The sequence below is a fragment of the Xiphophorus hellerii genome, chromosome 19 (genome assembly GCF_003331165.1).
Source record: "Xiphophorus hellerii strain 12219 chromosome 19, Xiphophorus_hellerii-4.1, whole genome shotgun sequence".
NCBI classification, from domain to species: Eukaryota; Metazoa; Chordata; class Actinopteri; order Cyprinodontiformes; family Poeciliidae; genus Xiphophorus; species Xiphophorus hellerii.
Window position 1 is genome coordinate 8,806,148 of NC_045690.1, and position 14,493 is coordinate 8,820,640.

General features: G+C 38.4%; 1 protein-coding gene across 11 annotated transcripts in view; it reads right to left on the reverse strand.

Annotated features, from left to right (window-relative positions):
* The window catches only part of ralgapa2 (Ral GTPase activating protein catalytic subunit alpha 2), a 116,379-nt gene that overhangs the window by 40,652 nt on the left and 61,234 nt on the right, over window positions 1-14,493 (reverse strand). For all 11 annotated transcript variants that reach the window (XM_032546806.1, XM_032546807.1, XM_032546798.1 and 8 more), the window contains 5 exons: window positions 12,600-12,737; window positions 10,181-10,358; window positions 2,508-3,336; window positions 1,712-1,783; window positions 967-1,090 (listed from right to left, as the gene is read on the reverse strand). In XM_032546806.1, coding sequence (XP_032402697.1) covers window positions 967-1,090; window positions 1,712-1,783; window positions 2,508-3,336; window positions 10,181-10,358; window positions 12,600-12,737 — 1,341 coding nt within the window. The remainder of the gene's footprint in view (window positions 1-966; window positions 1,091-1,711; window positions 1,784-2,507; window positions 3,337-10,180; window positions 10,359-12,599; window positions 12,738-14,493) is intronic.

Below are 14,493 nucleotides of genomic sequence, written 5' to 3' on the forward strand. Positions count from 1 at the left end.
AGCAAACGCGCCATTCTGAATGCTGCCGGTCGAAGCTGACAGCAACTCTCTTCAGGTGTGGGAGTTTGACTGAAGTCAAATGACATAAAGTTAAGCTGAAATGTATCCGTACAGTTATTTTTTATCTCAGAAAAATATTTTCTGTGGTGAAATTTTAATGTTAAGGTCAAGTCTTTAAGGTTTCTAAGTAACTCAGGAATGTTTTAAAGTACAATAAAAACGTTACACTTCTTGTGAAAATGGGTCGGTTCAGAAAAGTTGTACAAACTCACAGACGCACACTTCCTTCTACCGACAGGTAGGAACCGTCCAGCTACAGATCACGTCTCTATATAAACGTGTTGATAATAAATAAATAATGATGTTAATTTGAGCTCACTGTCTTTAATCACATTCTGCAGACGGCACAGAACTGTATTTACTTTGATTTTATTAGTTGTTTTTTTACTTTCATTTCCTATGTTCCTGCATACAGCATTGACCAGCAAAGTGGGAAATATCTGACATGAACTGCTCTGTTTAGATTTACGACAATGACAAGAAAATGCCTACATAAATAAAAAAGTTCTGCAAAGTTCACTTCTTATGAAGAAAACATTCAGGAACCCATTTTGGGACTCTGCCTAATGTTGCTTTGTTTAATTCGCTGGGGTTTCCCATTGCTGTTTGTCATGCAACATCCACCAAATTCAAATTCTGCCAGATCTAATTACTAATAGAAGATACTAAACTCCATAATTATTTTACAGTTGTTTAAAGTAATATTAAAACCCAGTATTGCAGTGAATGCTCTCTCTAATACATGGTGTTAAGTCATCTCTTAATAACCACTCATGGCAGGAAGGCTACAGAAAAATCCTTTTCACCGTTACATTTTAGGAAAAATCTGAATCTGCAACAAATTTTTATCAGCACGTCAAAGCTTCACAACAAACTGGAGTATAGACAATTCACAGGTCTTCCCACCTCCCATCCCAGTCCAGATACAAAATCTTCATAGGCCTGGCTGCCTGCGTAGTTCGACAAGATGGAGCACTTGTCTTCCTGGCCTTCTCTGATGTAGAACACAGCAATTTTGTGTGTCTCTCGGCTACAGAACATAAAAAGTAGAGAAAATTAGAGGTCAGAAAAAATCCCGTAGTCAAATTGATAAACTAAGCAAAATTCAAGGAAAAAAAAGTACATTTTCCAAATTTCTAAAAAATGTCTCCTCTTTTCACTTGATTTTTGAAAGAACTGCAGCAAACTCTGCCCATCCATTTCCCCTGTTGCCATGGCAGTGCATTACTCTATGCTAGGTTTTGGGGCACTTTGCATGCTTGTGCACAAACTGCTATTGTCCTAACAATCTGGTACATCGGCGAAAATAAGCTTCAATTCTCTGGATTTTCTTCAATATACTCTTGTCATCGGCAGTGTGGGAAGTATGTATTGATTGGGAGAAGAGAGACAAGAGAGATGGTAAGAGATTTTCAGAGTTGTGGTTAGTTGGGGCTTGCATGAGGAAAATAATGGTGTTACAAAAAAGGGGGCAATATTATGCTGCTTTCACTGAGGCTAAAACAGGTACGGCAGAAAGCTGCAGTGGTAGTTTGATGATAGAAAAAAAGGGCACTAAATTACAGACAATTGTTTTCACTGGTATCTCAGGCAAATCCTAGCGTAATTTAATCTAATTTCTGCTGGAGACAGCAAATAAAAAACAACTTACCACTGCCTGGAGTCCAAGTTCTTCAGCTCTCTTAGAAGTTTAGAGTTTTTCTTCAGCAAGTGAAAGCTTTTTCTGTTTGAAAAAAAACCCACATTCAAGGTGAGGTTTTTAATACAGAGAAAAAACACGATTCACCTATCTATCAAGTTACCAACAACCGACAAGCACTGACTGTATGCAAATTGGTTTCAGGAGAAAGTTCAGGTGCTGATTTAGCTATCAAACCAAAAAAGAAGGCACAGGTGCAAAATACAATCTCCTATTTGCTGTGTGCCTGTTGCACCATCACTATTAAGAGGTGTAAGCTTTTAATTTACGGGGCAGCACTGGAAAGATGTGGCTTTGTAGACGCTGATGAAAACAGCTGGGCACCTTTACCCTGTGGAGAGGAGATTAAGACCCAGCAGACTCCAATATGGCTTTAGTTTTACACTCTCTTTAACTAACAAGTCAACAGCTGAGTTACTACAGCTGTGCTTCACAAGTGAATCCTTTGGAAACATCTTTATAAAAACATAACTATAACATCATTCAGTGTGTAAAAGAGGGGTCCATAAGTAGGACATGAACTGAAGCGAACATATTGCAAACATAACTTCAGCACCAGAAAGCGACACAGCCAGCATAATTTTAAATAAAGTTTAGGACACTATTGACTAGTTCTAAAAACTCCCAATTATCCTAATCCTAGTCAAACTGTCCCTGCCTATCACACAATCTATCAGTTTGACTGATCTCTGTCTGATTCATTGGCGCATCTCTACATATAACTGTAGCCTGTATCATTTGATACTACCTGCGATCCCATGAGTTCATGCCCAGATCATTAAGAAGCAGCCTGCAGAAGTAAAAAGGAGCTTTTGGTTCCTGGTGGGAGGGTTCCCTCTGGCAGGCAGCCCGAAAGCTCACATCGGCATCCCACTTCCTGACTTGCTCCTCCTCCTGCTGAGTCTGACGGAGAATGGCCTCCAGTATAGCTTTCTCTTGTTCCAAGTTCATGCCATGAGGTGAAGGGGCTGGCTGATTGAGCTGTAGCCGTGGCTGAGGAAGGCATTCTGGGCTGCTGTGGCTAAGGTCCTCCAAAAGCTTATCCAGCACATCGACCTCATCCTCTTCACAGAAGTTAGAGAGGGAGTCTGAGACAGAGCAGTGAGTTTTGTAATGTCCTTTCAGCGGAGAGGTTGGCTGGTTTCTGCTGTGAGTATTGGAGGTTTTTGAAAGAGGCGGGTCAGCTGGATGGAAAGCACCCACATCAGGGTCCTCCTGCGCAGTGCAGTACAGAATCGTTCCATCCCAAGAGTACTTTCCTGAAATGTCTCTGACGATGATGCGAACTTGGGAGGAAGGGTGCGGGGGTTGACCTGCGGTGGGCGCCTCGGCTGGGATCTGAAGGTAGGACACCAGCGTGCTGTCGTTGAAGACGAACAGCTGCAGGTTGGGGCTTTTAAAGACCTCAGAGGACAGCTCGGACGACTCCACATACGGGTTATCGTGGTTTTCGCTCACAAGGCTGTGAAGGAGAGCTGGGCCACCGCTGAGGGGATGGTGGCCAAGATGGTTCACCAGATGAGTCATGACCATCCGCGCCGTCAAAGGGATGAGCTCCATGTTTCGACGGCGCTTCTCTGACAGGAGAAAAAAAAAAGGGGGGGGGATAATTAAAATACTGAGATATTAGCTGAAGGAAAAACACATTAGAGAACTTTAATCGAACACTGGCTGCTTTATAACATATTATATTCAATGCAGAATTTTAAAAGCTCAACATTTGTGTGCAGACATGCCATCATCTCTATTAGCTCCTTTTACACAAAGCCAAATCTCATTTATGATCACTAAAAGGTGGTGTTTTATTTATTTCTCACAATAGCTTGGCCAGCGCACCTCTAAGTAGGTAGAATCTAATCATAAGAGACAAGTCTGAAAAGCCCATTGAGTCTTCCTACAATAGATAAGCATTGAGACCAGCCAGGTGCTAATGAGAACGAGCATCTTTACAGGCCGCTGAATGGAACTCTGCTCTGTGGATTGCATTTATGTAAATACACAGGGTTTTTTGCTCCCCAAGTGAAAGGCATGCAGCGCTTTATTCTGCAGTGATGTGGGAAAAAACAAGAAGATGTACTTTTGCATTGTGACAGTGCTATCAATACCATCATCCCTCATCAAAGTGGAGAAAGCTCTTTAGAGAGCAGGCCAAGCTGCATTAGAGATGTGCTGGCCCTTTGATGTGACTTGATCAATATGAGGTGAGGGCATGAATATAACTAGGCCGGCCGGCACGCTTTGGTTTGCCCTTTTGATAGTGTTTTGTTATATCTACCAAGACTCCGTGCTGCAGTGCACCAAAATGCAGATGTGTGGTGAAATTTTACAGACAAAAGCTTTTTATTTCTAGAATATTTTTTACATTGTTTCAGTTCACATTGGCACTCTGTATCTGGGCTTTAGTGACTTTTAGAAGTTGAGGACAGGAGGTAGGGAGAGGGCTACGTTGCCTAATGGAATCACAAGGTCATAAAAAGGGGGAGGGAAAAAGAAAAAAAAAATCAACAATTTTATCTAAACCCCATAATGGGTCTTCTCTTTACGGCTCGGCACTAATGCAAAAATTCCATTCCCTCTGATGGCTGATTTTCTTTTCATACTTTTAATAAGATATTGACATCTAATGGAGAGGCTCCAAATGGATGGACTACTTAGAGTTTGCTTTTACCTGTAACCATTTTTGGTTCTTTTTTTTCCAAGGGAAATGTTGCAGTAGAGAGGTCAGGCATCATGCTAATTTGCTACAGACAGGAACAACTAAATGCCGGTTTTCACTCTCCCATGCTTCTGTTTTTACATACCAACACATGCCTTTGCACTAACATTTACTGTTTGCAAATTAATGCAAACATGACCAGAATTTTCTCCAATTCTATGGAGGATAAAGTATTGCTGAGCCGTTCCTTCCCCCTCTTCTTTCATGTCAAAAACATGGATAACCATGGTCCTACCACCACTCTTATTAATTGGAGCCCATTTTAAAGATATGGTTTGTAGTCTCAGAACAAGAGATCATCAATTTATGACTTAAATTTAGAACTTGGATGTATTCACAAAAACTCCATACTTAGCCTGATGACTTCTGTATTTGTAGGAACAATTATTTTTATGTTACATTACATTGAATTTAATAATGTTTCATTCCACAGATTGTGCTTGTCATTGTCAAAGCTTTTTTTGAAATGGAGTCTGGGGAAGACGGAATGGGATCAAAGTCTTTTCACAGAGCACCATGCCTGCATAATGAGGCTTGTAGTTTTGTTACAGCACAATATCCACTAGAAACAAGGCAGAACTACAAATGATGAAGCAAACAATTACCGCCCTTCCCAAATACAAAAAGAAACACATCCATTGTCTATACTCTCTTGTCTGTGCAGAGTCGCAGGGGAGATGGTGCCTGTCTCTACCAAACCTTGTGTGATAGGCGGGCTGCACCCTGGAGAAGTCGCAAGTCCATCACAGGACAACACAGAGACACACAGGACAAACAACCATGTGCACACCGAGATACACTTACACCTATAATTTAGAGACCAATTATCCTAACAGTCATGTTTTTGAACTATGGGAAGAAGCCAGAGCATCCAGACAGAACTCAACCATGCACAGGAGAACATGCAAACTTGAACACAAAACTTTCTTGCTGTAAGGTTGCAGGCTAACTACCCAAGCAGACAGGCTAACCAACTAACCAGCTACGGTAATATTAGCTACAATGAAAGTTTACAGTGCTGTATCCAGCTAAATTCAACATTTATTTTAATTACTCCATGAACCGAAATACATTTTTTTAAAAAAGAATTGGACAATATGGACAAAATTACTAAAAATTAACTTTGTATTAAGTGATTATTATTTCAATATAGTTTCAAATCAACAATCTAGTGTGAAATTGCATTTGTTTTAAGAAAAACTAAAAGAGAAATAAAGTATTAATATCTAATGAGTTTTATCTGAACTCAATAGAAATGTCAAATTAACACAATTGTGGGACATTATGGATTAAATTAAAATTAAGAAAATTACACTTTCTCAACTAGCAACATAGTGATGTACAAAACCCACATGCAATATATACCATAAACAATAGATAACATAATTTGCACTACTGATTGCAATCACTTCTCCATCTTGTAAAATGTGTAATTAAAAATATGTAACTAAAAGTGGCTCCAAATACTTCTTGATAGGCCGCATATATCATCTATAGTATTTAAGCTGGAAGCTTACTTTTATCATTATTGTCATCTTTTCTTCTTTTTTTTTTTTTTTTTTTTTTTTTTTTTTTTTTTTTTTATTAGAGCCAAAACATACATAAACATCTCTCTATGGATACATATTGATCAATACACTCAGTACATTTACACAAAAATAGAAATTCCAAAATTACAATCCAGCAGTTTCAGCCCCTTTTTTTTTTTTCCAACAGAAAAGAAAATTAAACAAAAAAAAAAAAAAAAAAAAAAAAAAAAAAAAAAAAACCCGACCCCCCCCTTCCCATCTCAGCTCAAAGTCAACCTGATGGAAAATAAAATAAAAAATATACTCATCAGATATGACTACCCATACTTATAACCAACACAAAATTCAGCAGCAGGCACCTTCAATTGGGCAAAACTTCCAAGTTTGAAAAATAGGAAAGAAAGCATTGCCATTTTTGGTAAAACTTCTGTGTAGACCCTCGAAGGGTATGTTTGATTTTCTCAAACTTCAAAAAGAACATCATATCTTTAACCCAGAGGGATATTGAGGGACATTTATCAGACTTCCAGTGTAACAGTAAAGTACGTCTAGCCAATAAAGATGTGAAAGCAACAATCTCCATTTGAGCAGAACTTAGCACTAAGGTAGGGTTGAGGATACCAAATATGGCAACAAATGGACAAGGTTGCAAATTTACTTTCAGAACAGAAGACATAATTGTGAAGTAATTAGACCAAAAATTATATAATTTGGGACAAAGAAAGAACATGTGGCCAAGATTGCATGGAGAGCCTTTGCATTTATCACATATATCCACAACATCCGGGTAAATCTGAGAAAGCCTAGATTTAGAGAAATGAATCCTGTGTACAACTTTAAATTGAATCAAACTAAGACGAGCACAAGATGAGGAAGATCGAATTCTGTCAATGGCGTCATCCCAAATATCTTGGGTCAGCTGGATTCCCAACTCTTTATCCCATGCATTTCTAATTTTGACAAAAGAATCAACCCTTAGATTTAAAATAAAACGATAAATCTTTGAAATCATACCTTTCTGAAGTGGATTATATGCAATAATCTGTTCCCAGGGCTGTTCAGGGGGTATAGAAGGAAAATTTGGGAAACATTTAGAGGCAAAATTCCGAATTTGTAAATAACGAAATAAATGCGTACCAGGTAAATTGTATCTGGAAGATAAATTTGTAAAGCTATCAAATACTCCTGATGTATATAGGTCTCTTATTTGTTTTAAACCCCTATCATACCAAACTGAAAATGATGGGTCAGAAAGAGATGGAGGAAACAAATGGTTGTTAGTCAAGGGGCATAAAGATGAGGCACCAACAAACTTAAAACGCTTTCTAAATTGAAACCAGATTTTCAGTGTATTAAGAACAACTTGATTATTAGTGAATAAAGAGGGTTTTATAGGTAATGAAGAAAAAATTAGACCAGACAATGAAGACCCAGCACACGAAGATAGTTCCAATTTGCACCAAGGAGAACTGGAGGATTTTAACCAATAACTAATTTTTTGTATGTGCGCAGACCAATAATATGATTGAAAATCAGGCAATGAAAGTCCACCACTGAGTTTACATTTTTGCAATAATGTTTTACGAACTCGAGGAGGTTTCCCATTCCAAATAAACCCACCAATCAACCTATCCAAAGAATCAAAAAAGATTTTTGGCATAAAAAGAGGAATAGACTGAAATAGAAAAAGAAATTTAGGTAAGACATTCATCTTGACAACATTAATCCTTCCCAAAAGAGAGAGAGGAAGATTACGCCAACTCTGGAAATCAGACGCAGTCTTTGTAATAAGAGGCGAAAAGTTAGCAGAAGCAAGGCCAGATAAAGAACGTGTCACATTTATACCAAGATATTTAAATCCTGTGAGACTGAGTTTGAATGGAAAGTCAGAGTGTTGAATATCACAGGCAGTAGTGTTTATGGGAAAGCATTCACTCTTTTCCAAATTCAATTTGTAGCCTGAAAAGGAACTGAAATTATTTAAGATATGCAAGACAGTGGGGACAGAGATAGCGGGATTAGATACATAAAGCAACAGATCATCTGCATATAAGGACAATTTATATTCTGTCCCATTCCGAAAAATCCCTCTAAATGAGGGAGAGGCGCGCAATGCGATAGACAAAGGCTCAATTGCAATAATAAAGAGCAAAGGCGACAACGGACAGCCTTGACGTGTACCACGCCCAAGAGAGAAATAATCTGAGTATATATCATTAGTATGGACACTGGCTTTGGGAGATGCATAAAGGAGACGAATCCAAGAAACAAATGTATCACCGAATCCGAACTTCTTCAAAACCACAAACAAGTATTCCCACTCCACCCTGTCAAATGCTTTTTCAGCGTCCAGGGAAATGACCATTTCGGGCATATCAGAAGAATGCTTTGAATAGATGACATTAAAAAGGGTGCGCACATTAAAAAATAATTGACGCCCCTTGACAAAGCCATTTTGCTCTTCAGATATAACCAAAGAGAGGGCCTTCTCCAAACGAGAAGCAACCAACTTGGCTAGCACTTTTACATCTGCATTTAACAAGGACAATGGTCTGTAAGAACCACATAAAGTTGGGTCCTTGTCCTTTTTGTGAAGTAAAACTATAGTAGCCTGTGTTAATGTTGGAGGTAAAGTCTTGCGTTCTAAAGATTCGTTAAACATAGCCAATAATAGTGGTGCCAATTTTTCTATGAACTTTTTATAAAATTCAATGGGAAACCCATCAGGGCCAGGGGCTTTGTTTGACTGCAGCGCTTTTATTGAATTAATTACTTCCACAAGGCTGAGTGAAGAATCCATGCTCCTGGCAGTATCCATATCAATAGCAGGAATGGAAAGACTTTGAAAAAATTCTTCCATTTTATTATTATCTGTGGGAAATTCTGATGAATATAAAGAAGCGTAAAATGATTTAAAAGTATCATTAATTTCGGTGGGGTCGGTTGTAATTACCTGTCGAGTATTTTGAATACTAGGTATTATACGAGAGTTGACCTGACGCCGTAACTGATGTGCCAATAAACGACCAGCTTTGTCGCCGTATTCATAATATGAACTTTTACTGTGTAAAAGTAAGCGTTCAGCTTCATTGGTAGAAATTAGATCAATCTCTGATTGAACACCCATACGCTCTTTAAATAATTCTGGTGAGGGACTTATGGCATATCTTTGATCAAGTTTAGCAATGGCTATTGCCAATTCAGTAAGCCTCGAGTTATGTCTTTTATTAGACAGAGATGTGTAGTAAATTATTTGTCCTCTAAGATAGGACTTAAGTGTTTCCCATAACAGTGAATGAGAAGTGGAATCATTCTTATTAAACACCAGAAACTCATCAATTGCATTAGAAATAAAGTCACAAAATTCTTCATCTGCCAGTAAAAGAGAATTAAACCGCCACAGCGGTCGACTACGTTTATAAGAAGTCAACTGAATATCTAATAATAAAGGAGCATGGTCTGATATCATTATACTCAAATAATCAGAGAAAACTACACATGAATTGAGAGCTTGGTCAATAAAAAAATAATCAATTCTGGAATAAGAGTGGTGCACCTTGGAAAAGAAAGAAAATTTTTTACTGGTTGGGTTTTGGGATCTCCATGGGTCAATAAGACCACTCTGCCTCATGAAATCAGAGAATGCTTGAGCCATTAAAGATTTAGTTAATTTACGGGGATTAGATCGGTCTAGCTCTGGATCAATGACACAATTTAAGTCACCCCCTAAAATTAGCAAATGAGAATCCAAAAACGGGAGGCTACTCAATAATCTATTTGCAAACTCAGCATCATCAATGTTTGGAGCATATATGTTCACCAGAAGAACCTTTTTCTGCATCAATACTCCAGCAACTATCACATATCTGCCATATTTATCAGCTATAACATCAGTGGGCGAGAATTGTACTGTTTTACTAATCAAAATGGCTACTCCTCTTGATTTGGAATTAAAATCTGAATGAAAAACTTGATTCATCCAAGATCTTTTCTTCTTTTATCAAATTATTTCAGTAGAAGTATGAAAAGTTATTGCTCTTCTGTTTAAATAAAACCCATTTAATAATTTTGTGCAGCTCTGTTTTGTACATTTGTGTTACTAATCTGAAACTGTAGGACGTTTACTCAATGTTACTATGGGAAACATCATACTGGTCCATATTGTTGCATCCTTACCCTCAGCTACTGTCAACAGGTTGCCAAAGTCTGCTGTGGTCATTTGGGAGGGTGGTGGCTCGAAGCTCTTCACCTGACCCAACATCAGGTCGTATTCGTTAGATAAGTCCGACAGACTGAGCAGGTAGTGGCTCTGCTGGGTGTGTAGGTTGGAGCCGGACACACAGCAGTGAAGCACCTGATTGATGGAAGAGAAAGGAGGAAGAAAAAAAAAACAGTTGATCATGTCCAGACGAAGTGTGCTTGTTTTGTTTTTCTGTGACGTGAGAGCACGCTTCACTTTGAAGACTTAAATTCAACACTAATGTGTAAAGATAAGATCTCTTTGTGCCTGGCACGACATTGCGCAGAAATGCTCCTGCAGACCTGTTTGAGACGGACAAGATCCTGGAGCATGCAAAGGGCGTAATATACAGTCTATTTACATCATAAGGCGAGGCTGAGTTGAGGGGGGGAGTGAAGAAAAGAGGGTCTTTATTGCCACTAATCCATTTCTCCTCTGATGTGTGAGTGTATCGATCTACATAACAGATGGCAGAGCATCCGTTGGCAACACTAGATAAGGCGCACTGGGGCAGTTGATTACAGCCATTGGACAGGTTTACACTGTTTGATTTAATTAAGACATTATCCCTGTGCTCTGCTCTCACCACAAACATACACACACAAACACCTGTATAGAGCAAAATTTGCTGATAGATAAAAAAATTATCAGACGGCGCAAAACGTATGCTAAATGTATGTAGATGAGGGCGCCTCTTATTCAGACTGGAGCAACTTGAGTAAAGCCATGCAAAAAAAAAAAAAAAAAAAAAAAAAGCTAATCCCATTCAGTACACTTGGCTGAGAGACGCTTGGAGAGGCAGTCTGGCCCTGCCATGTGAAACAGTATTGTGTAGGGCAATGTAGACAGTATGTGGATGCTTCTACCAAGCTGAGTGCATGGGGGAGGGATTGGCGGCTTGATGCTGAAAAGACCTGAACCAAACAGCTGCTACACCAAAGCCCCAAAGAGCTTCCTCAGTGGAGAGGTAAAAAAAAAAAAAAGAGAGGGAGGGGGGCACGGCTGTGCCTGACAAGTAAGTGAGTGCACCTCGCATAGCAACAGTTCCTGGAAGGTAACACAGAATAAACAAGCATAGCTCAGCTGAGGGGCGCATATTGCAACGAGATGCGCGTACACTATGTACATGCACCACATCAAATAACAAGGGGGCAGATGTATGTAAACAAAAATGCAGATATGATATTCTTGCCGTCTTTCTCCTTATGCACGCGCACACACACGCCTAGACATACACAGAGGGTGGTGCAGCTGGCTGCTGAGGCAGGGAGAGAGAGCAGATGGAGAAGCTTGAGGACAACTCCAAAGAACCAACGAGGTCTGGAGCAATGTTGCATTTTAAAGCCGTGAGCATCAACCAAAATCAACTTCTTTTCCCCCTTTTGTCCCAGCAGTGTCTTTTTAAGCTGTGTGTTGAAAAATATATAAACTGGTAATTACAGGAGCATGACACTCCCTGTTACTGACACAAGCCAATAAGGGAAGAAAAGGACTTGTTTCCTATTAGCGAGGTTATTCTCTGCTTGGTAAACAGAATAATTAGAAGCCAACGAGCCCATAGAAATGTAAAGAGATTTTGGTCTTGATATTGCAGTAATATTGTCACACCTCAGATGGAAACCCAGAGGGACCGTGCCTTTTGTGTGCCGATGGACGACCAATCATGCCTAATTGTATTTGCTTTCATAGCAGCTGCAGTCTCTCTCATATTAAGACATATTCCATTCAAATCTCCAGGACAAGCGTTTAGAGCCTGAGCTTATCAATTGGACAAAAGGTCCTGTTTGAATAATTGGACCATTTCTTATCAGGGGTGACATCCTTACAAAGATCTGCCGTTGACCGCATCTGCCCAGACAGGAGGGAATGAATAATACCTCATTCATTTGTGCCTAAAGCCTGGCCCTCATCCTCAGGGTCAGACCATAAATAAAAAAAAGTTAGAGGAATAAAAACGGATATGTAGATTAAATGTTGAATATTTTGCATGTTTTAAGCAATCAAATCAAGATTAGAGTGGACTTGTAAAGGTTTTCTACATATGACAAATACCAATCATTTGTGTCAGCTACGATGGACGCTTCTATATGGTTATTCCACAATAATGTTAAATGAGGCATGGTTATGAGGTCATGGTGGAGGTGAGTCTAATTAAAGCTACAATCCCATGTGGCATTGTGCTGGTGGAGGGAGTATAGTTAAGGCTGCTGTCTTTGTGAATGAAGGTTATGAATCTTCGAGAACACGCTTTAAATATATATGTATATATACACTGTATATCTATATATATATATATATATATATATATATATATATATATATTTTAAGTGGAAACATTCTGATTTAAACACTCACCCTGTAGATGTAGTCCAGTAGCGGGGCCTTGATGGGTGAGTGGGGCTCCAAAGACGACTTGGTGATGGGTTCTAGCAGCAGACTCAGGGGAACAGCCATACACCAGTCCAGCAAGCAAAGTAGCAGCGAAACCATCATCTTAAAGTGACAGATACATAATCTTTTAGTTATATCTATAAGTGAATCTCAGTATATTAGAACATCAAGTTTTTTTTTGTTTTGTTTTTTTCCGGAATTCTTTTCAAAACAAAAATGAGTAATAAATTTCATGTGTTTGTTAATCTCATATTGAAAGCACAAATTCAGCTCTTTTGAAAACCAGAATGTTAGACTAATAAAGAAAAACAAATCAATCCAGAGGTGTCGGTTTTATGGTACAGGTTCAACTTTCTACATATCTCTCTTTCTAGATTTTTTAGATGTTTTCCATCCTAATCATGCAGAGCATTTTAGTACCAAGTATTACCCGTGAATCAACTTGAATAGTAAGATCTTATTGCATGTAGTATCCACAAATAGCGAAAACGACAAATTGCTAAAATTGGTCTCTGATTTGGAGTGGCTGTCAAGTAATTTCCAACGCTTTTTTTGATTCTACACCCACTTAGATGACCTACATTTCATTTCAAAAAATGCAACACTTGGAATTAATGTTTAGACTAAAAGTAGATTATTTACACCACAATTTGTACTTTGGTATCTTTGATAGTAAAAATTCCCAAAACACAGAACTACATTTCACACTCTTTGAGAACCATGGGTCCAGTTCAACCTGAAGTTAAAGCTGTCTAAAAGCCAAACAGATAGTATAACGTGTCCTTCTTTGATTACTAAATAAATGCATTTAGCCAGTGAAGCAAAATCAAAATAATGAAAAATGTCAAGCTCAATGTGTGATTTGGAAAATCAAAGATAAAGCACATCAAATTAATATAACTATATGAAATCGACTACATTAATTTGGCAATCTTTGACCTTGAGATAATTAAAGGAAGAAATCCTGAATAATCATTTATTTATCCATACTTGTTTATTTTCTATACTTGGAGACCTTGTTGAAAAAAATCTAAAACTTTTCCAGTAGAGGTGCACTGATTGTAAGCCTGACCTGCCGTTTCCGATTTTGGCCGATTTAGATTTTTTTTTGTCTCAAATGTTGCTAAATATAGCAAGTATGTCGCTTGCTGAGTTGACAACAGTGAGGTGACTATTATAAACTGCAAATGTGCAGACATGATCTGGTCCGCAGGTCTGTCAGTCAAATCTCTCTCAAAAGAAGACAGTAGTTGATTTCTAAACCTTTCCAGAGGTAGACAAGATTGGCCAATCACTGAACTCCAAAAATTAAGAAAATCTGGGATGATTTATCAGCTGGCTGACTTATCTCTGCACCCCTATTTTTGTGACTTGTGAAGACTCAATAGGAGCCAGGTGTCTCTCTAAAAAACAAGTCTAATGTTGCTTCACAATCCTCACAAAGCATTGTGTAGCCGTATTGCTTGTGAACCATTTTGTAAATGGCGTGTGCTTGTATAGTGCTTTACCAAGTCCAGAGGATTTTTTTGTATCACATTTTCCTAAAACTGAACTTTCCTTTACTATGTTTGGAAACAGCATTCTAAGCAGACAGTTTTCCACGAGTGTATAAGTCATAATGCAGCCCGTCTTTGCTGAGAATCCATTATTTTCTGTTTCTTCATAATAATTCTAATTTTAACATCAATTGCATTGTTTAAGTTGATTAGTAAATCAAATATTAAGATGTACAAGCATCAATAGTAACTACATAACCACAAAGAAAAATATGTGACAGGAAAGCCTTAGAGAGATGAAGGTACAGAAAAAAAGGATAACAAATCACTTCAGTGGAAACATTCCTCTGCAAATGCACCAT